This window comes from Ylistrum balloti, unplaced genomic scaffold, assembly GCF_031769215.1.
Source record: "Ylistrum balloti isolate Yb309-2 unplaced genomic scaffold, AGI_CSIRO_Ybal_v1 Utg370016, whole genome shotgun sequence".
NCBI lineage: Eukaryota > Metazoa > Mollusca > Bivalvia > Pectinida > Pectinidae > Ylistrum > Ylistrum balloti.
Genome location: NW_026782086.1, coordinates 461,312 through 483,858, shown reverse-complemented (window position 1 = coordinate 483,858; position 22,547 = coordinate 461,312). Strand labels below are relative to the sequence as shown.

Sequence of the window (22,547 nt, the reverse complement as noted above, 5' to 3'; positions counted from 1 at the left end):
TAGGTTGAGATCAAAAAGTATCAATTTCTTTTCTTGAGTTACGTAATATCTATTTTAACTGTACACCAGCTTATAATCATGAAAATATTGAATTTCCTCTATACAGCTCTACAAATATAAAACAGCCTGCTGCACTGTGATTTAATATGGCAATATCTTCCTTAAATTACACATTAAATGATATTGAAAGGGATTTCAATATAATTTTAAGACAAATGTTAAAACCCACACAAGCATCCCCTTACAAACAATGTAAAAAAAACATGATTTTATAACATTTTTCATGCAAAAAAGAAAAAACTCATTTGCAATGATTTCCAAAAGTTACATAGACACAAAGTAACTATAGGTATAAAATTGATCACAAAAAAAAAAAAAAATATACAAAAAAAAAAAGAAAATATATTGATGCCCCATATTTCATGAACAAAATACCAGTTCAAGAAAATAATGGCAAAATTTGAAATATCACAATATTTATGTTTTATGAACTGAGCTCAGCAATGACTTGCCATAATGCTATATAAAAGCTTGGAAGAGTTAAACTACTGCATCTTTTATCAAACTTGAAAAAAAAGAAAGAAAAAAAAAAAAAGAAAGAAAGAAAAAATATATAAGTACAAGAAAAGCATATAACAGACCACACTTGGATGTCAATTTTGAAATAATAAAATGTGACCTGTGAAAAAAATCAGAATCACATTTATTCTAATGGGAAAATTTCAATGATTCTTAAAAAGTCAAATCTTCTGGCTTCAACCTCATGACTCAACCTAGGTAGGCATTCACCCTTTGAGCATAATTGGCTAGGCCTACATTTCTCTGGTAGACTTGATTACATTGTAATTGGTAATGATCCAAATAACTCAGGGACAAAGATAATCTATATCTTTCTAGAAGTTAATAATCTAGGTTCATCTTCTCAAACCTGAAGCCTGCCATTCATGAAACTCTTGTTGGCAAGCTTTTGACAATCTGATGTCCTGGTGCATCTCAGCTTAATAAATGTTTTATAAGGGAAAGTAAACTAATAAATTTTGGGAAGACCCAGTACATAAAGAATTTAGCCACAGTTTTTTAGGAAGATCAAAATTAAATGAATATTTGAAGTTATATTATTTTCAAATTTCTTTGATAAACTCTAAAAATTTAAAATCGAATTTATAGCTGATCTGTTAGCTGAGGAGAAACATCACCCTGAGAAATACAAAGAATCTACTTTGTCATGGATAACAGTTGAGCTCTAGTTAGCTCCCCTTGCACCACTAATCCTTATGTCATGTAAAGCACTTTTCTACGTGTATTGAATTAACTTGCAATATTAGATTCAACCTTCATCAGTAGAAAAACTGTTTAAACTACTATTCATTTCTGTACATCCTATTTTTTCTGTGTGTCATGGCCACATTGTTGCCCTTACTGACAAATATGATTCTGATATTTAACTGCAGATACCTACCATGAAATAACAACATCACATCAAACTTAAACTATGACAGAATATTAGTGAATCTGCATGGTTTTTTTATGTGAATATATGTTAAAATCCTTTCATTCTTCACTAATAGTTATAAATATATGACAAAATAAATTACTGCTGAGTAAATGATAATTATAGTCACATGTAGAGACGATACAGAAAAAATAGCACTGAAGCTACGTCTTTTTAGAGGGGAATCCAATATGTACATGACATACTACATGCATATGCACTTCTATAAATAAATTACAAGGTGTCCAAAGACAAGATTAACAGTAATACATGAAAAAATCAGTAAATTCCTCCCTCCTTCCGAGGAATAAGACACCAAAGGGTAAAAGCTTACAGATACATATATTATGTAAGGAAGCAACTGTACACTTTAATGTAGAATACTCACAACATCAGAAATATATTGTTACAAGTAGATTTTTTTAATGCTTCAAGCAAAATTAATCCTTCAACTATTGAGAATGTTGTTTTGACAACAGACTTATACATTCTGAACATGATTTTGATAAATATTTCTAACAAGGCTACCACTCTCCGAAACATTAACAAATAATGTGTTAAGTAGTTATAAATTGAAGGTCAGACAGATGCTGGCTGACTTCAGTAAGTACAGTGTATACTCCAGTAAACGTCTGGATAGAGGTGTGGAATTCTAACATGGGGTGGAGTTACATTGAAGGCTGGTTGATACTAGTGCTGTGGAAGAGATGCTGTTCACTACTGTTGCTGTCCCACTGGCTGTTCAAGCCAGTCTGTTGAGGGTAGGTGTATACAACAGTTTGTACACTGTCAATTTCTTGGGTACACTCTGGCTGACCTTGTTCAGGCTCCAGTCGTGTGACTGGGGTGGACTCCACTGCAAAGACATCAAACACATGAGAAACATAAATACATTATCATCCACCGTGTGCATAATCGTCTCTAATAACCATATCTTTCTCTAGAACTATACTGCCACATAAAGCATAAATATCTTTTTCCATATATGTATTACAGGGTATGAAGACAGAGGAAATTTCTAACATAGTCCTGAAAAATGAACAAGCTTACTTTATTTAACTTTCACAGAAACTTTTGTTTCTTTTAGTCTTTAAGGAGAGGTTAACAGTACTCTATTCATGAGGTCACACATTTGCAGTTTTGTCTATATTTAGTTCATAGCATGTAATTACAGAAACCTAGTTTTATGGTTATATTTCAACAATAACAATTGCAGATCACTATGGTCTAGCAAGCAAAAAGATAAAAGTGCTGAACAACTGTTAATATATTAACTGCTGGACTGTACCGAGATTTAGCAAAAAAATTAAAAATCAAGGGTTACTACAAACAATATTAAAATTATTTCCTGACAAGACCTTGAAGTGTTATTGATATATGTTATTCCAAATGATGACTGGTAATAGAAACAAAAACAAAATACACCATAGAAAGTAACTCTGACATTCATTATGGTCTGTTAACACAAAAAAAACCAATGTATTTGTTTTGTTTTTCTTACTTTCAATTTTTCGATTGCACCCAGTGCATAATTTAACCTAAAATGCATATCAGGATAACAGTTAGCTACAGCTAAGAATGTCCATTATAACACTGATATTGATATCCTTCAACAGGTAGTCTGTCTCTTGGAAATTATTCACTGTATGCAGAAAATATGTATTGTTATATTCTCTTTTATCATTGACAGCCCTAGTAATGACACCTGTATCCTGAAGTGAAATTTTAAAAGCAAGGATAATTAAAAAATGAAATGCAAACAAATACTGGTTATCTTATACCAATTTAACATAATTATAACACTGCAAATAATTTCAATTATGTTAAATTATGATTGTCTTAGCAATGAACTTTTCCCATTTTTTTTATTCATAATTTCAATATAAGAGATTACTCAAAGAAGCTGAACTGGAAAAGATTCTCATAATGAACACACAAATTCACATTATCTTCACACTAATACTTTTAACAAATGAAAAATAAAATGAGCATATGTCTATGGTAAAAAAAATTGCAATATATTATGTTAATTTTGTCATTTGAGAAAAAAAACATAACTAACAAACAGAAAATGATCTGGGTAGTACGTTGGAGTTCTGTGAAAAGTATCTTTTAAATTATAAAGGAATGCACCTGAATGTTTCGTATTTGTCTCCATTTATCCTGACTTAATGTTAAATTTCTTTCATTAAAATTATGCAAATAAACAAAGGACAGAAACTTGGCAAACAAAAAATAGCGTGTATGTCAACAATATTTGAATTTTCTTAAACATATATGTAAATATATAAACATATATATTTATGTGTATCACTCTGTTATGTTGCTCATCCTAGCTGACCTTATACCATCACATTCAGATAAAGGAAAACTTGTAGGTATTATTGACAAGTCTATTTCAATTAAGTTGTTTGTTGTTCAACTGACCAAATCATTGTACAAAAACATTATTAACATGAGAACAAGACAGTAATTTTGTGTATTACTACATCTATGCACAATAGGCCCAAATCAGGTGAACGTTTTACTTTCCTGGAAAATATCCAAAATCAATGTATTTCCAGTAATTGTCCATCAAATTTAAACTAACTAGGTGCTAATGTTCTGACTTTTAAAAAGGTGCTTCAAAAAAGCAGAACACAAATAATATAATTATTATTTGACTTAATATTATAACTGTATGGGAGAAAATATGAATGAAATGAAATCAAAATGCACTAATGTAACAATCAAATCACAACTGCTAAATAAAAGCTAAAAAAATTGGGAACAAACAGAAGTGAACCACAGGCACTTGGCATTTTATTGATGGCTGGAAAAAAATGAAAAACTGAAGCTTTACACATTACTTCACAGAACATTTGTATGGTGTTGGTTTCATAATTTGAGCCACTTTGATTATGACAAGTGTCTGTGATTTAAATCAAGACAGCATTAAGCTTGAAACTTTTAAAACTCAAAAGTCAAAATCAATGAGCAACTGGAATCTGAAATAAACAATACTGGAAGCAAAAATATAGTGTGATGTCACCAATCTAGGACGGGATTGCTGGGTGCATTCACTGTCAACACAACTGAAAATCACTTGCATTTCACCAGTAATTTTTTGGGTTTTTCTTTAGCCAAATTGTTATCATGGCTTTTTGCCAAGGCAAAGACAAATAAAACAATAATTGAAGTGACAAAATTTTGCTTTAAGATTGAAATAATCCTGAGAAATGATGACGAAACATAACAAAAGTTTAAAGTTACATATCATAATAAAGAGGTCAAAAACTAAATTCTCATTTTGCCCTAGCACTGAATTGTGTACTTGCAAAATATAAGTGATTTGCAGTGAGAACATTATACAGAAGACATACCCAATACCAGCTATTTGCCATATAAAGGAGGAAGGTTTCCGTCAACTGGAAGAGTATTCAAACAAGATATTACACTTGTCAGGCAAGACATTTTTTTCAAGTTTAAGATATTATACAAAAAATGTTAAAAAAAAGACATTATCATGTAATACAACACGCACCACCACAACAGTACAGACTATGTTTTTGACGAAACTAGAAATATGAATAAATATTTGAATGTTGCACTAAATCTGTGTTATGAATTTCAATATTTCTAGAACACAAAACTTAGTCTGTCAATGACATTTTACCAAAGTCTTATTTTCATTTTTTATGAATGATCTCCATTAAAAAGGAAACAGCACCCTATTATGTGATGACTATGCTACTAACAGCAGAAATCTGTAACTGACCAACAAGAAGAGAATCTCCATGTTTCCAGTTTTATTTTATTTCTTTTTTGATGAGGAATGTTCTTTGCAAACCAACAGATAATCTTATGTACCAATGGATTCCTGTGCTGTAAGCCTTCTAGAGACTAAACACACATCTGTATCAAACATTCACATGGTGTGAGCTCCTTAAAATGATATAGAAAGAAGTTGCTATGAATAAAACCATGACCCTACAATATTGACATGCATTTTAAACATACATCACATACAACAATGTGTTTAATCTTTAACATAAACCTTTCGTATTATTGGTATTAGCTTTCTTTTCTATTATTTAGAGCATTACATTTGCTTATAGAGAAAAACTGTAGTTTATTAAAAAAAAAAGCGTGAAAAATTGTTTTGCTAAGTTAGGTACTTTAAGAATATTTGATAAACCACTGTGACCTTAAATGTTTTAATTCTTTTTTTATACTCCAGAATACCTTTACCTATGTGCGTGTCTTTGGAAAAAGCAACTTCCTACAAATATCACAACCAAAAATGTTCATAATTAACTAGAAAAAAGGGCTTAGGCCAACAAACAGCCCAATGACTGTTAAATCTAGGTGAGGTATTAATTGCACTATTTGGATTGGAGATTAATATTATTCAAAGTGGGGTAACTGAGATTTCTATTTGATTTTATTTATGAAAAAAACCGTGTCATATTGCAAGTCAAATTTAACTCCACAGGCTTCTTTTTGGAATTTTACCCAAGGTGGTTTGTGTTTCACAGCTAGCTGAGAAACAGACCAGCCTTGGTTTTTGACTGTGTCCATGGGCAAGACACTTTACCCTAATTGTTCTGGATGGCTTGTGGTGGGCCTCCTGTATGTTATTCAGTGAGGTAACCACCAGCTAGTGCAAAGAGGCCCTGCTTCAAATGACAATGTCTGTTCATGTTCATAAACCCAGAAAAAAATAACTTTTCAGAAAGATAACATTTGCTTCTACTACCTATCTATCATATAAAGTTTGAACTGTTATTTAGGTTTTTATATCACAGATTTATGTTGAGTTAGTACAGATATTAAAGAATCATACAAAGGGTAAGGTGTAAATTACAGGTATAAACACTGAATCAATAACACTGAATTTAGTTATTAACAAATTACTTCTGTGTTTTTCTATCATAAATATGCTTGTAACTGATAATAACCTTGGAAAAAAAAACTTGTATACAAAAGAAAAATGTTTCAAAATAAACACAATTCTTTTCATATACTCAGTTGAAAAAAATACAAGGATAACCTATATATACAACATCAAAAAAATTCTGTTATCCATTTACATGTAGTTTGATGACTGTTGCTTGTTAACACTTTTGACTGATATTATAAAGAACAATACCAAGGATAGGCGACCAAGCTATTTTTGGGCTCAAGGATCATGTTTGATCTCCTGTTCAAATGATGTGGAAAGATGTTGTCAGTATTTCAATTTTGAACCAATATCATTTATGAGGAGATATGTAAGAGCAACAATTAGGCCAAGTTGACCAAGTTGATGCACCATTTGAATAAGAGACATAGAGAGTCCGGTGGCCCAAAAATAAACTTAATGAAACCAACTTTTCATTCACATTTCAATCAAAAAAAAACAATTAAAATTTTTGTGCAAACAAAAGCCCTTAAGTTTTCTACTGAAAAACTTCACGACTTTATGTTTACAAGGTAACCTTATTACCAGAAGAGTTGGTAAAAATTTTAGAGATATAGACATCACGATATTAAGAACTAATCCACTACTATACAACAATTAAATTTCCACTATTACAAATTAAACAGGAAAGCAGTTAAAGACCCTGCAACCAAAGACAAAAAGAATATCAGTTCAATTTATTAACAAAACAAAAATTATTGTTATTTGAAAATCAAAATAAATTATGTACATTGAAGAGAAACCAAATGTCTTGTACTGAACCAATGAAATGGCACCACATGCATTGCTAACATGCACTGAGTGCACACACTTACCATGGTAATTGAGTTGGGTCAAAGTCATATTCCAAAGGGGATTCTTTCCACCTGTCAGGTTCAAATCCAGAAAATAGTTTTTGATTTTTTTTCTCTGAACAACTGTCAAAGACCACTTGATTCTTTTTATTTTCAAACTACTAATACCAAAGTAGTTATGAATGCAATTAAAATATGAAAAAAAGACATAATGACTCAGTCATCATATAAATGAATTCAGTGGAATTATTTTTGTTGGTATAAAAGTATTTCAATATGAAATAAATCTAAAACCAATGAATAGCCACTAATAAGGAAAACTTCACACCAACCCTGATAGAGATGTAACAGGAGAAGAAAGACAACAAATGAGACAGGGAAGGAAACATTTCACTGTATAAGAGCCTAAAGAATGCCCAACACTCTAACCTGTCTGTGACGGTACAAATCATGTAATTTGACCATGTTAGGGATTGCCAACCTACCATTGATAGGGGGCAGTTTGTTGTTGATGGAACCGTCTGGTCCTTGGTAGCTGATCATGCTATGTTTGGTGACAGGACCCACTCCGTTACTGCTCCCGTGGAACACCTGTTCTGGTCCCACACTGTTGGTATTTGTTCCCACATTGCTGGTCTGTGAAACAGTAAACAACCAATTCTTTTTTTTAGGACACCTGTGCTGAATTGTTTAATTGAGCAATCATTTTTCTTGAAATTGTCTCTGATGAAAACTAGAATGTCTGTAAGATATGCTGCCTTCACTACCATGCATATACCAGTATCATTGTTTGATAAATTTAAAGAAGTTGTCAAATGTGACCTCTGACCCTATGAATGGCATTGTGTAAGTTACAAGAAGAAATAACATAGGACTTTGATCAGCATGCAAGGGTCTTTTTTGATATTTTACAGTATGACAATGATGGAGAGATTGTTTAGTAAACCATACTTAAGACCTGGCCCTATATCTGTGTTTAGTCAATCTGAATAGGCACCCAAGCCAAATGAGTTTGATATTTGCTATTTATGTTATTTGAATTACATCAATAAAATAAAGGATTATTTGTGAATAATTCATTTGCAAACTTTTATTAAATATTTTACCGATGATCTTGATCAACTACTTCCCATTGTCTGTTGTATCAATGAACTATGGTTAACGTAACGCTTACCACTTTGTAAGAAAGAGTGAGTCTTATATGTGGATCAAATTGAAAAAATTTAGTTAAAATCGGCTCCGTGGCTTATATACCGGTGCAGCTTAGAGCCTTAAAAATATAGTATGTCATAAGTTGGTAATTCTCGCTGGATATTTGTATGAGATGTTCAGTAAGAACTACACACCTTTGTTTCATTAGTTGATCCATAATACTCATGCTTTACATTGACAGCATTACTTTCCTTGCCTGTGGATGCATTCAGTCCACTGTGGATCTCTGTGGTTTCTGGCACCACAAAGCCTCGTCTGTCCAGCAAACTGTGGAACACAAGTGGCAACATATTCAATCTGCAATATTAAATCTAGATCTCGAGTATTATTCAATGTTTAGAGAAGTTAGTTTTTTTTCAGGAAGTAAATACGTATCTAATATCCATTGATGTAATTGTTAAGTGAATATCTCCTCATACATTGTGCACTTTCCAATAAACTTTTGTTTTACAAGTGATAAGCATTCTAATCCTACACAAAGATCTAATTTAATTCACGACTGCAGCGAAACAAAAAATATATGATTATTGATGAATGCTGGTTAGAATACTTACAACATGATGGGACATTCATAACAATCAGGACCTGATAAGAGACTTTGCATATGTAGAAGTAAAGTTTTAAAAAATTACAATGGAAGAAACACTTTATAAAGTGTGACCTTGTGAAAGTAAACTCCACAGAGTTGAATTCTGAATTCTTTCTATAGAGTTTGAGAGAATGAACAAACACGGAAGTAATAATGTTAAATATATCTGTATGATGTACAGTAATGTACATCCGTTATGGAAAATATGTATTCTACTGACAAACAAGTCTTGAAAATCTAATTCAGGAATCCTCGGGTCAGCTGATTTATCAAAAGTGCCTCAACATGAAAACCTGTAATGATTGCATTACCTTGGAGGTGTTGGACCACACAGCACTACCAAACAGTTTTTCAATATCGATCCCTGACTGTAAGGATTGAAATTTTCTTGGCCCCTTTTAGCAGAGAAGGATCCTTTGATCTGTAAGATGAAAACAAATAGTGTTATCAATCATAATTGTTGTAAATTTAAATGAACTTATATTGAGTACAGAATGCTGTTACGACGTCACAGTGTCCTCCGAGTATTCTTTTAATTTGATCTGCATTCCAGATTTTCATGATTTGAATGCATGTGAATTCCATTCTGGCGACAGAATAATTTGTTATGATCTTGTTTTCTTTGTTTTCCTTTTCAGGAAAAGCAATATATCTCAGTTTGGCTGCACCATGAAGCTGTATATATCACTGGTAAACATGCATTTTGACATTGATGGTAAACACATGCATAACAGTTGTTTAAACAGGGCATGCTTTTGTACACTTTGAGATGACTACACTTGATAAAAGCACATGAAAGAAAATCATTTCAATGTATGACTTTTCCTTTTACAGTTCCATCATAGTCCAAGTTTCTAGTGTTCCATTAAAAATGCTTTCACCACAAATCAAGAAATTTAATTTATTTGAGAGAGAAAAATATTTTTAATTGACAATGAGCTGCTCTTCTATCTTTTAATCAATTAGGATGTGGCTATTTTGTCTTATTTGGGACAAAAAATTTACAAGTTGGAAAGCAAATTTCCAGAATACAGTGTGAATCCTTTTAAAGAACTGAGTGAGGATAATTGATCATTTCTAGCGAGGATGGAGATTTTAATCATGTCAAAATGACTGCATAAAAAGTCCTTTTGACAGAAAATCAGATTTACCAAAGCAGGTTGACAACTGAATGTTCTTGACATACTTTCTTCATTACTCCTATCTGTTAACTGTTCTGTATAAATTGTTCAGTATGATCATATTCTCCATGGAAAGGATATAGCTAACCTGGTACTTACATCCTCATTGGTTGTTTGCTCTGTTGCTGTTAAAAAGGTATGGAAGCCTGCAAGAGCTACTATTGTCCACACACTTAAGAAACACATTAACAACTCAATAACAGTACTGAGGTTAAGGAAATTAACAAAATTAATTTTTAAAAAATACAAAGAACTAAACTCTATCAAATAAGTATCGCAGAAAAAGCATGCCAAGCAATTCTTACAGGAAACAAGCAACTAGTACAAAACAAAAAGGGGATTCCTTCAGAGGTTTGTTATTCTATTTCTCTTATCCTATATTTTTTTTTTTCTCAAGCTGGTTAAAAACATTTTATTATAAACTTTACTTGTGTCATTATCTATATAACAAAGATAAACATACAGCACTTCTGACAAATGGATAACATGTTAATTACTTAGTAGTTTTAGTACATGTTTACAACTAGTGATGTAATGTTAATCTCATATCATAATGCATATTTTATGCAAAACATTGTGTTTATTTATATTTGTAAAAAATCTTCTGCCTTTTTTTTTGGAATGTTTTGAAGTTTTCTGTTTCTTTTTGATGTTTTGATCCCCTACTGGTGAAGTAAAGAAGTTTTCCAGTAATGAGATTGTTCTCATGGCTTTGCTATTAGACCTCCTTAAAAGCAAAGTACGTGTAGTATATAAAGTTACACATGCCAATTAAATTGTTCCTGAACTACAGCTTTCTAATTAATCTCAACCAATATGAGAGATGGAAACTGACATTTAATGCTACACAGGATCTCTTATTAATGCTTATAGTTCAGTTCACATAACTACTATCCAAACCAATAGAAAGGACACAAACAGGAAACTTGAGCAGATGCAATCTTTAAAAAGCAAAAATACATGTGTAAAGATAGGTAATCCATAAATGTTAAGCTTTAATCACCATCTCAAACCTTGTCAGCTTGATATTAATGATTGATGTTATCTTTTCTTTTCAGTAATGGTCTGATCTCAACCATTCTATACTTAACGTAAAATATCTTGAACAGTAAGGAATTTCATCTGTCCTAACTTTGGTAGAGTTGAGACAAATAGTTGTAATGCATTTTTTTTTATTCAACTGAGACTTCTTTAAAACAAAGTTAAATTATTGCAATCAATTTATTCTGTTAGATAACAGTCTCCAGCATTACTCAACAGAGCAGAATTATAATGATGATTAATATTGGTATCAAGTAAAACTATCAGACAATCCTGGTACGCTGGTCTGAGTGTAATCTTTAACAATGATCTTCCTGTAACCACGGTATCAAGCTTCCCCTATTTCTTGAATCTCTAGACCAATAAAGGAGCACATTTTTGTCCTGTTTGTCTAGTACTATTCAATTTCAGCAATTTTCTATTCCCTTTGGTACCAGGAAATGATATCCTTGATTTTAATGCTATGAGACAACACAATATCACTGAGAACATGGACATTTGAACCAATCCAGACCTGTCAGATCACAGACTGAGTTAAAAACAGGGCTATTGCAAGCTTCAGTCATTGTTGATTGGATCAAGAAATAATTGAGATAAAATTGTTCTTGACAGTGTTCCCTTGTATTTCCAGTAACCAATTGTTTGTATATCCTATAATCAATAATAAGTCATAGTTCTGCTGAAATATTTGTCCAGTCCTCCCCATTTTAACTCTCCGAATTAAATCTTAAAACAAGAAACATGGAAAAAAATTCTGATTCAATAGTAAAAAATTGTTTTCTATATAAATCTGATTATTGAAGTAGATACCCTGTTTTAAATTTGGAGACCTAGTGCATGTTTCTTCTGATAGACTGAGCTTCGTTTCTCAATGTTAAAGTCAATACAGCAGACAAGGAACACCTTGGTTTCACTTTTATCATGGTGAGACAATTCGTTACAGCATTACTGATCTCTGTTGTAATACTGCTTTAATGTAAACTTAATCATGAATTCAAAGACATAAAAAGGCATGCAAACAAAATCATGCAGGAAATACAGCACCTTTCACCTTTTTGAGAAGAACCATCACAACAATATACAACAAACTTTTGCAGATTGATTAGAAAAAAAAACCAAAAAAAACCAAAAGTTTTTTAGAACAACTGGAAGATTAAACATGCAAAACAAATTGTCAATTAAAAAAAACTAAAAGCAGAAGTCACATGATCTTCTACTTACATCCTCATTGGTAGTCTGTTCTGAGGAGGCAAGGTAGGTATGGAAACCTGCAAGGCCTATGATTGACCATACTGAGAAGAAGCAGATAATGGCTTCCACAATAGTGCAGTTGGTTAAGGTTCATATAAGGTTGTGGTAGTAGTTTAAGAACAGTAAATATCCTCTCAGTTGACGGAAACAAATAATTATAAAAAAAAAAAAAAAAAAAAAAAAAAATCTTGGAAGTTTTGAAATAATAGAATTAAATAAATGAAGACGAACTAAGATTACAGTAAATACTTCATTTCAAATCCAAATTTTTAAAATGAAATCATTTGGTCCATCAAATATTAGGGATATTTTCTGTACTTTAGAACAGAATCACCAAGCTGCAGTTACCTGCAATATATCTATGCAGTAACTTCAGCTGGGATATTTCGTGAATGCATTGTTAATTGTATATGCAAGTTGTATGCAAATAAGTAAATTACTCACATCTTCATTGGTTGTCTGCTCTGATGACACTAAGTAAGAATGGAAGCCTGCGAGGCCAATCACAGACCAGATGGAGAAGAAACATATAATGGCCTCTACGATAGTGACACAGTTAAGGAACAAACAGTTTCAGTTATATATCTGTTAACCATATGGACATCTTCATCAATCTACAATCATCATGAAATATCAAATACAAGCGGAGAGAAATTTTGTATTATACAGTAATTGAAATACTTCGTTTTTCTAAATCACAATGAATTAATACCTAGATGTTGAGAAGGAAGCCATTTCCTTTCTCATACTAGGAGCTGCAATGATTAGAAAAACATAAAGATGTCCATAACACAGATGCTATTAGATATGTACTACACGCTGTGAAGAAAATCACAAAGGATTTGTTTGAGATGGATTAATATGGAATTTGTATTTCTTCAGCATGGTTTTTGTGCTACACAAATAAACACCTATAGTGATGTATTAATTTTTTAAAATGCTTTTTCAGGCATTATAAAAAGATACATAAGTTTGTTTTGGTAAAACTGTCATTTTTCATTATATTTTGTGATTCTCTTGGACAAAATCAATAATAGCTTAGGACCACTAATTGAACACTGAAAACTGTTTACACAGCACCCTAGACATTGTGGAATTCACTAATTAGCAAGTGTTCTCAGCATATGATTTCCCAGAGTTTTACCCTTGAGAGCTTACAAATGATAAATTACCAGCTGGCATTTTATACCATTATTGGTGCAGCCATAAATAGTATTCGGTAATCCAGGTTGTGTTATCTATTTCTTAAAGCAGGTGTCTTCTGTTTGCAAGTTCTCTTCTGATCATCAGTTCAAATATTATGTGTATAGTCAAACATCTTCACAGCTTTGGACTTTACACTTCATCTTTTGAAGAATAATCTTAAACATTTTTTGACAAAACTTACTCAAGAAAACTTTAAAAATATACAGGCATCATTACATTCAGTTAAACACACAGGCCCATGACATTCAATTTAGCAAAATAATGTCAGAACATACATGTGACCAACAGAAGTACTATTCATTATCAATAATTTATAGCTGGAAACTGCACGGTAATTGCCATATCCTTCACTAGTTCACTAGTTTACTTGTCTAACTGATCTGCGAGAAAATTTTTTTTAATCTCCAGAGTGAATGAAGGACACAAGATAAAGCACAATAGGACTATTAAGAAATGGTCAGTTTAGCTCTGAGGTCCAGGCTCTGTGGAGTCTTAATCTTTATACATGTACCAATTCTCTCAAAGAGCTATCTTACAAGTTCAATATATTTTTTTATTGAACTTCCTTTGCTCAAAAAAGGGAATGAGCAAACCTGGGGATATTTACTCACTGTTTTGATGAAGCCACTCAGGACCCTTCCTAGATCATCTAGTTCTAGGATTTTCATGTGTGTCGAGGTCAGTGTCTAACTTTTTGCCAATCTGAAACCACCACTCAGGCCAAAGCTAACTTTTTGCCAATCTGAAACCACCGCTCAGGCCAAAGCTAACGAATACTGTTCATACAAGTCACTATTTTTGTTTGTTTGTTTTTTTTTTTTTTGTGGTCTATGGACAAAAGAAATTGTTAGAATATAATGTTTTACATCCTTAAACATTTTCATTCTGAATCTTCAATTACAGCTACAAAACTATAATGAAAGGATTTAAGTAATACTGTGCTGATGTCAGAAAAGTGACTGTGAAAAGAAAGTGGATTGAAATGTTGAAATAGGGGAAAATGAAAAGTATCCCATCTTACTTTGTAAATGACAAATAACAGGAGTTACATAGAGTCTTGCATTAAAAACCAAGGCCACGTATACAAATAGTCAATACTTTGTGTTGTTTCCTACATATATAAAGCCAAGAATTAAAACAAGTCCAATCACATCAATGTCATAGTAATGGTGGGGAATTCAGTTCTATTTCTGAAAAAAGGATAATATCTCTGAGAATATTCCCCATAATTCTGTTACAGGATTTCATAAAAAAAAATCAGATCAAACAAACAGCCTACTTAGTGTTTTTTGGTAATATGTTATGAGATAATTAAGGATTGGAAGCAAATTTGAATGTTTTTCAAAATACTGGCTAAGATAATCATGTGAAAATTGGATGAGATAATTACACCGGTATAGCAGTTTTCTGGTACAGGAGGTACGGTAGTGCCTCTAAACCAATCTCTATTACCCATATTGAAGTTACTTCCCTGATGTATAATTATAAAACATGTCATGATACTCTAGCCAATGTTTTTTTAAAAGAATGTATTCTTATAATAGAACAATTTGATGAAAGCAAAGTGTGGGTCAATGTTATAACAAAGGATACTGGGATGATTGGATGGAAAAATATTAAACCATGATAACTGGATAGGATTGTAAAGACGTCCTAATAAAGACAAACCAATATAAGGTAGTATCATTAGCAGTGCAACTTTATGAGACAACTAAACAAGATATTTGGACAAATGAACACTAGGATAACTAGACAGACGATAGGACAGTATTACTACTAGACATTACATGTAGTAACATTATGAGGTGATCATAGTGGTAGGTTTAATTTTGGTTATGTATGTGTATAGTATTTTGTGGAGTGTGATAGGCCGTAACATCACAAGAGGGTTGGATGTTGTCAACCATTAGAGAGCTGATCAGGAAAAGTTATGTCAATAACGCTTGCCTTACAATGATCCTCCAGCTTCCATATATATTTCCTGTCTAAACGTCATCTGTGTTACATAGTTGGCAAAAAGCTTTATGGTTTTGTATCATTAACTCTAAATCAATATGGATACCGACTATGTTAGGAAATGGGATGCTGAGTTACAGTGATCTTATAAAAACCTTTGCCAGAAACAAAGCCTGTATGTACATAGCCAAGGAAAATATTATGTGTATTGTGCTTATAAAAAGCCTCATTCTACAAAGATGTATAGGCCTACAGCAGGGGATTCTGTGTGGACAGGTTTTCATTGGAGTTGATCTAAGCATGTTCCAAAAGAAAAAGATACATTTTCCATTATTTTTAGTTCAACACTGTCAAAGAAAACATGAAAATGCTTGATTATTTTTTTCTACTATTTATGCAAAATATCTGTTTTCAAGGTGTAATCATATGCATATATGCATAATATTTTTATGCCTTGAAAATTTGTTTTGATGAAAATTTTCATTTATTAGGAATTAAACTTGTGGTTTTGGGATTCAGAGCCAGTGTTTGGGCAAACAGATTGTTAAATATGATCTATGTGGACATAAGTAGTCAGACATCAGACAAATCAATACAAAGAGCACTTGAATGTCAAACTGCTGTGTGTAACATCTTACAAAAGTGAATTTAATGAAGGAAGGAGTCAAATGGTATGGAAATCCACAAGAGGAATTATTTCTACAATATTTTAGGAACTGTACATGTTGTCATGGTAATGATCGGTAATGGAACAGACTATAAGAAACAGGCCATTTCCTTCAAACTGTTTCATTGTTAACTGTCAGGCAAAACAATATTATTGATCCTGACATATAAGACTGAGAATATGTGAACTGATCCCATTACTCCTTAATCATTACAAAATAATACCCTGTAAAAAGCACACTGAGATAATTTTCTGAATAACATTACACATGAATTGCAAAATTTGCTTTCAATACATTTCAAGAGAACAAATATCAGAAACAACAGGAAGCACAAAAAGGGTACCTGGTAAATATAAGCCTAGTGTTGTTGGACTTAAAATGGGCAAGTACCAGAGAATATTTCAATGTAATAACATAAACCAAATAAGAGGAATTGATCCCAAATTACTAAAATCAACATTCAAATGAACTTCAAGAGAAAAACAAGGAAATTGATCAATGTCTGAACAAGATTTTATCTATAAATGAAAAGGCAAATCCAGTTTACTGACCGACGCACTATAGAGGATAAAGTGCCTAATCGGATCAGAAACTGCCATGTCTTTTTTTCTAACTGACAGTCTTGAGAGACATTTCCAAGAAAACAGCACAAAACAGGATCTATTTTTAGTTCATATTTACCACCCATGTCCAAGACTTTGTGTTCTATTAAAGTTCAATAATCAATATCCTTTTCCAGCTGATGGAATGGTCCATATACAACCCCATACAACCAACTAGCTTCTCTTCTGAAGCTCTAGTCTTCAAAGTTCATAAAATCAATTTTCTTTATCATATCATATAGATGTACAGTGTATATATCTACAGATACCATTCTGTACCTGAAATATACTGGTTATGTATGGTAACTTTAATTTTCCTTCACATGATCTTAAATTTGAAGGTACTCAGCAGTGTTGAAACACATGATATATCTGAGATCTGTCATACCTATCTGATCAAAATGCAAACAGTAGAGCAGTAAAAACAGGATCTTACCTGAATGTTAATGTCATATGGAATTTATCAAATTTTTAAAATAAAACATTAAATATAACATTGACACAAGTGTAATATTCTATTCATCATATAACTCATATCTCTGAAAAATAGGTGAAAACCCTTAAATTAATTCCCCAACATTTTCATTACACTACACTATTCACTACAGAGACAATCATGTTATGTCATCAACAGATGACTTCGTTATGCCTTCACGTTAGTGTTATTATACATGTCTTACTGTATCTATAACATGACTGTATGACAGGGTGGCACAACAGGCAAGTTTTGTAATAAATGTCTACTGGTAACAATAAACCAAAATAATTTCATACATATACAGAACTTGTATTGACATCGGCCAAGACAGACCAATCAACAAAACATTTTACAGGTAAATTTTCAATACTGCATTTAATTAAAAAAGGATATCTAGCTGGAGAATCCCTCATTGCATGGAGGAAATTATCTTTTTGTGAACCTGAAAGAAAAGAAACAGTATTTTTTAATTCAAGCAAAAAGATTCTGGACATGAGAAGAAAGAATGACTATGATCACACTAAAATATAAAATGCAACAAAGACCTTCAGTTAAACAAGAGCCTAGATTTTGAGGTTGTAATATTCAGCATTAAATTAACATTCATATTTAAGCTGTAAAATATAAAATCAGCAGCTATGCCTTGTCATAGCCATATCTTTATGATAGTAGCATGCGTTGCCAGGACAACAAAGCTCTCATACACATACGTTTTACAAATATCACATGAAAAATTTGTTTTTATTGATCCAATAATCTGTTTCAATGACATATTCTCCATGTGGGTTTGACCACTATATGAAAAAGCAAACCTTAAATACTATATCTTCCCTACTGCATAAAGTACATACTACTAACTATAAACTATGTAATCTGAAGAAGTGAAATGTTGGTCCTGGTTTTCAGCAGGCTTTTACTGTGATTTCTCTCACTAATCTACTCTTTCACTAATCTGGGTTACACTACTGGATACTGAGGTGATAAAGTAGTCTGACCTATATATTACTAACACTGACCACCCATGTTTTAAACAATCAATAGTCTGTTGCTTGCTTGATACAAAATGTCCACTATTTACAAACTGCTGTTCTGTTAGATCTGTGTGTTTAATTTGATGTTCTCCGTTATTTGTGCACTCTCAGGCAGTGAAATGTACAATAAGCGATACTATCAGAACTGATCTCCTGGGACCAGTTTCGATAGGCAACCAGAAAATATGATACTAACAACAATCATTGCTCATAGATGGTAAGTCTGGCACTCTTAGCTCATACTCAGTCCGACTGATCTCCAACTTCAATTTTTTAATACTATCATTTTGAAATTAACAAAGATAAAGTGCCATCGTTTTTAAAGTAACAAAGAGAGAGTGCCAATTATTTTTGTCAACTTTCTATACCTATATATGAAACATACAGGTGACCATTTTTAAAACGTTGATATTGTATACCCATTCTGTAAATTTGCCATCTTGTCACCATGCTTCATCCTCCCTCTTTATTAGTATATATTATATTATAAATTTTTTGTTTCCACCAATCACTTGTGGTAGCAACAATTTTTTCCACTTAAAATTTCTCAGAACGACTGCACTGATCAAAGACAACATGATTTACTGCTCAATGATTATTGTCCATTTAGGTTATTAAAATTCTTTTTGATCGATTGATTGTTTTGAGTTAAGATTAACAGAATGGTGAAAATATTCTTACAACAAGAGGCCCATGGGCCTAAACTGTCATCTGACTGTAAAGACGTACATATGAAAGAGGCAAAATATGCCGAAAATAAATTGATCAACCACTTGACAGATTTCATAGACGACATTGTTGGTTCATCTAGGCATTTTCTGCAAACTTGAAAGTTGGCTTTTTGGTTATCGAGAAGAACTCGTTTAATGATTTTAGTAGGTTCCTAGGGGTCAAATCATCTTTCTGAAGTTAAAGAGATAGACTACCTTTCCCTTTCCGGGCCTCATCCCCAAATTTCTGATTACAAGAAGTAATTGCCTATCCTAAATGATGAAATCCACTCAGGCAGAAAGAAGGAGTAGAGTTTTAAAGCTAATTTCAGCACCTCCTCCTTTTGGGCCCCCCTGTCCCTCGACCCTTAGGGGTCAAAAAAAAAAAAAAAAAACGTCCCTCGACCCTTATGGATCAAATAAAAAAAGAAAAAATGATAACCTTTACCTAATGATACATCAGACCAAATTTAGTTGAAATTCACCACAGTATGAAAGAGGAGTGAGGTTTTAAAAGAAAAAGTTTATGCATGAAACAACGATGGACAAAGCGAATTGGCTATAGGTTATCTTGACCCTTCAGGTCAGATGACCTAAAAATTCTAATTTCAAAACAAGCATTTAATGGCTGCCAACGGTTTTGGATAACCAGGCCTTGCATAACAGACACAAAACAATCAATACATAATCTTGATGGTGAACTTGGATTGCTAAAGCCTTCATCATATTGCAATTCTGGCCATGAAGATGACGCTGTTTTATATCAGGCTATATATATGACCCAAACTTTTGTTTTTTTGTCATGTGTATGTTATGCAAGTCTATCAATGATTTTAATACAAGTGTACATGTTTAAATGGTGATCAAAGTAAACGATATGAGGAACAAATTATATTTGATACTGGTATATGATACAACAATGTTTCTGTTATATCCTCCACTGGCGTTTATTTGGAATAACAATTTGAATTGATACAATTTTAACTCCCAAAAGAAATCTTGTTATTTCAATTGAAAAATTAATTACTGAAAATATTTTCTCTTTTTCATATAGTATATTTTTGAAAAATGTTTAACATGGCTGGTTTTTTTCACCTTTCTTTCCTAAGTAAAATATAGTTAATGTCTCCAATTCTTCTATCAATAAGACATCAAAACACAATGTTTATCTCTTTTCACTTAACAAAGCATAAACTAGAAATTAATAATAAAACTTCTTCATGATTCATAACGGAAATTGTAGTGTGTTATTCTCAGGTAGAAGCTTGCCAAAATGTGATCTAATTAAAAGTATAGTTTTCCTAATTTTATGATATTAAACACTGTCAATATGATTACACCAAGGTTAAAGGTGATAAATATACATGTTGGTAAAGTCATACTTACGTAAAATTAAATGTGTTAGCACACAGGCAAATATGTAGATACACAGAATGGAAAGTGACAGTATAAACAGGTAAAAGTAGCGATAATTCCTTTTGCCCACACAGTTTCCTACCCAAGGGCAGTGGTGGTCAAACCGCTCTGAAATGACACATCAAAAAAGCATTATAGTCTAGAGAAAATATTTTAGAAATAGATGAATGAATGGATTTGTCCCAGAGCTTGTACTTGTATAGTTTGGGTTCTAGCCTACAACTCCAGGTTCTCATCTTTCATGAAAGAGCTGTAGTACTTCCTATCTAGAAAGATATCAAGGGGAATTTAATGTTCATCAATTGATCTAAAAACATCTAAAAAGTTACTGGATACTGAAAATACAATGAAAAAAATCTTTTACTTTTGAATGATGATCAAAGGAGACATGTATTTCAATTAATACAATGTAATTAAAAACCAAAGGAGGTAAATGTAAAATATTTTGTAAAAAAGTAAAACACAGCACCCTTGTCAATTATACACATTATCAGAGAGAAAAGTAATAGTTTGAATTAAATTTTCAAAATTTTGTTAACATGTCAGTATTTTCTTGTTCTTGTATTATCACCAAGATGTTAACAACACTTAACTCTACACTCAACAAATCCAGTCTCTAATATTGAGTTCATAAACAAATCATCGTCACATTACATATGAATGCAGAGCAATTATAAGTTCAATGCAAACAATATATTTGTATCAAGTTTTAACTTAAAACTATCCCCAAGATATACAAATACAGTGTATATATATATATATATATATGTATACAATTTGGTTGTTGGATTGATCAAATACTTCATTATCTACAACTGGGAAGTCGATGAAAACTTTTTCTAGATGGTAAGTATAATTTCATATTTGAACAAGGTGGCATTGTCACAGACTATTAGCTGGTTAACATAGTATTACTGTATAATGCATCACTGTTCTAAACAACAAACGCAATAATTCATTGTTCAGCAAATGAGCTGTCTGTTACTCTGTGATCTTTCAATAAAATTTTAGTATTACAACCTAAAACAAGTGACACTGTCTGAGGCTATCTAATGCAAAAGATGATATTATATTGGGTGTTAAGGAGGCAGTAAGGCACAATTCAATACAATCTGACACAATGGAATAATTGATTCAAAAGCCTAACGGGTGAGACTTTTTATCAAATATCTCATCCCGCTCAGACTAATGCATTGTTAATGTAATTCATTATCAATTCATGACTATAAATGAAGAGCCGATGACAATTGTAGTTGGTAAATTAAACCGAACACCACTGAGAAATAACATGACTCAAGGCGATGATTTGTCATCAGTGTTTCATACCACTCATATGATGCTAGACCATCACCAATCAATATCTATAATACATGGCTAGAGAATAGATACTCAAGGCCAGCTTGTTATGACTAAGATTATACAATTTGTTCATTAAGTTTGTAAATACAGTTAAAAGTATGTAACATTCAATACAGAATCTTACATTTAACATTTTGTATGACCTTTTTCTCTTATAAAAAAGAGCCGCTGGCAAGTTTAAATGGAAATTTTGTCATACAGAATGGAAATCTGTAATTATTCTATGTAACAATCAAGATATGATGTGAAGATCTGTGAATCAATACACCATGAGAGGCTTGAAATTAAACCTGCTGACACTCTCCCTTACTTTTTGATGCCACCTTTCATTTGAAATAAATTCCTTTTGTGGAGTCAACATTAAACAATGGTAACCTAGCTAGCTACAGCCAATCGTAACTCTGCTAGATGACTATTCTCAACGATGTAACATTCACAAAATTTATGTAGTTTGTGAAATGACACTTATCTTGGGTAGTTTTATGACTAATCTTGATTGTGAAATAATACTTTTTATGGTCAAAAAATATAAAAGCATTGCTTTCTTTCCCCTGAATTCCTTTATTTCTAGACACAATTGACAACGTGCACAAGCAATAAACTAAACTACCATATTTTC

At 32.1% G+C, this 22,547-nt stretch overlaps 1 protein-coding gene across 1 annotated transcript in view; it reads right to left on the bottom strand.

The window, feature by feature from the left end:
• Positions 1–623: 623 nt before the first annotated feature.
• LOC132548510 (palmitoyltransferase ZDHHC14-like) overlaps positions 624–22,547 on the bottom strand; it is a 31,633-nt gene continuing 9,709 nt past the window's right edge. Inside the window, exons 4-12 of the mRNA XM_060212378.1 lie at positions 20,540–20,677; positions 17,806–17,854; positions 12,947–13,049; positions 9,341–9,450; positions 8,575–8,707; positions 7,714–7,864; positions 7,250–7,300; positions 4,855–4,899; positions 624–2,348 (exon numbers count right to left, since the gene is read on the bottom strand). Coding sequence (XP_060068361.1) covers positions 4,865–4,899; positions 7,250–7,300; positions 7,714–7,864; positions 8,575–8,707; positions 9,341–9,450; positions 12,947–13,049; positions 17,806–17,854; positions 20,540–20,677 — 770 coding nt within the window. The 3' untranslated portion in view covers positions 624–2,348; positions 4,855–4,864. The remainder of the gene's footprint in view (positions 2,349–4,854; positions 4,900–7,249; positions 7,301–7,713; positions 7,865–8,574; positions 8,708–9,340; positions 9,451–12,946; positions 13,050–17,805; positions 17,855–20,539; positions 20,678–22,547) is intronic.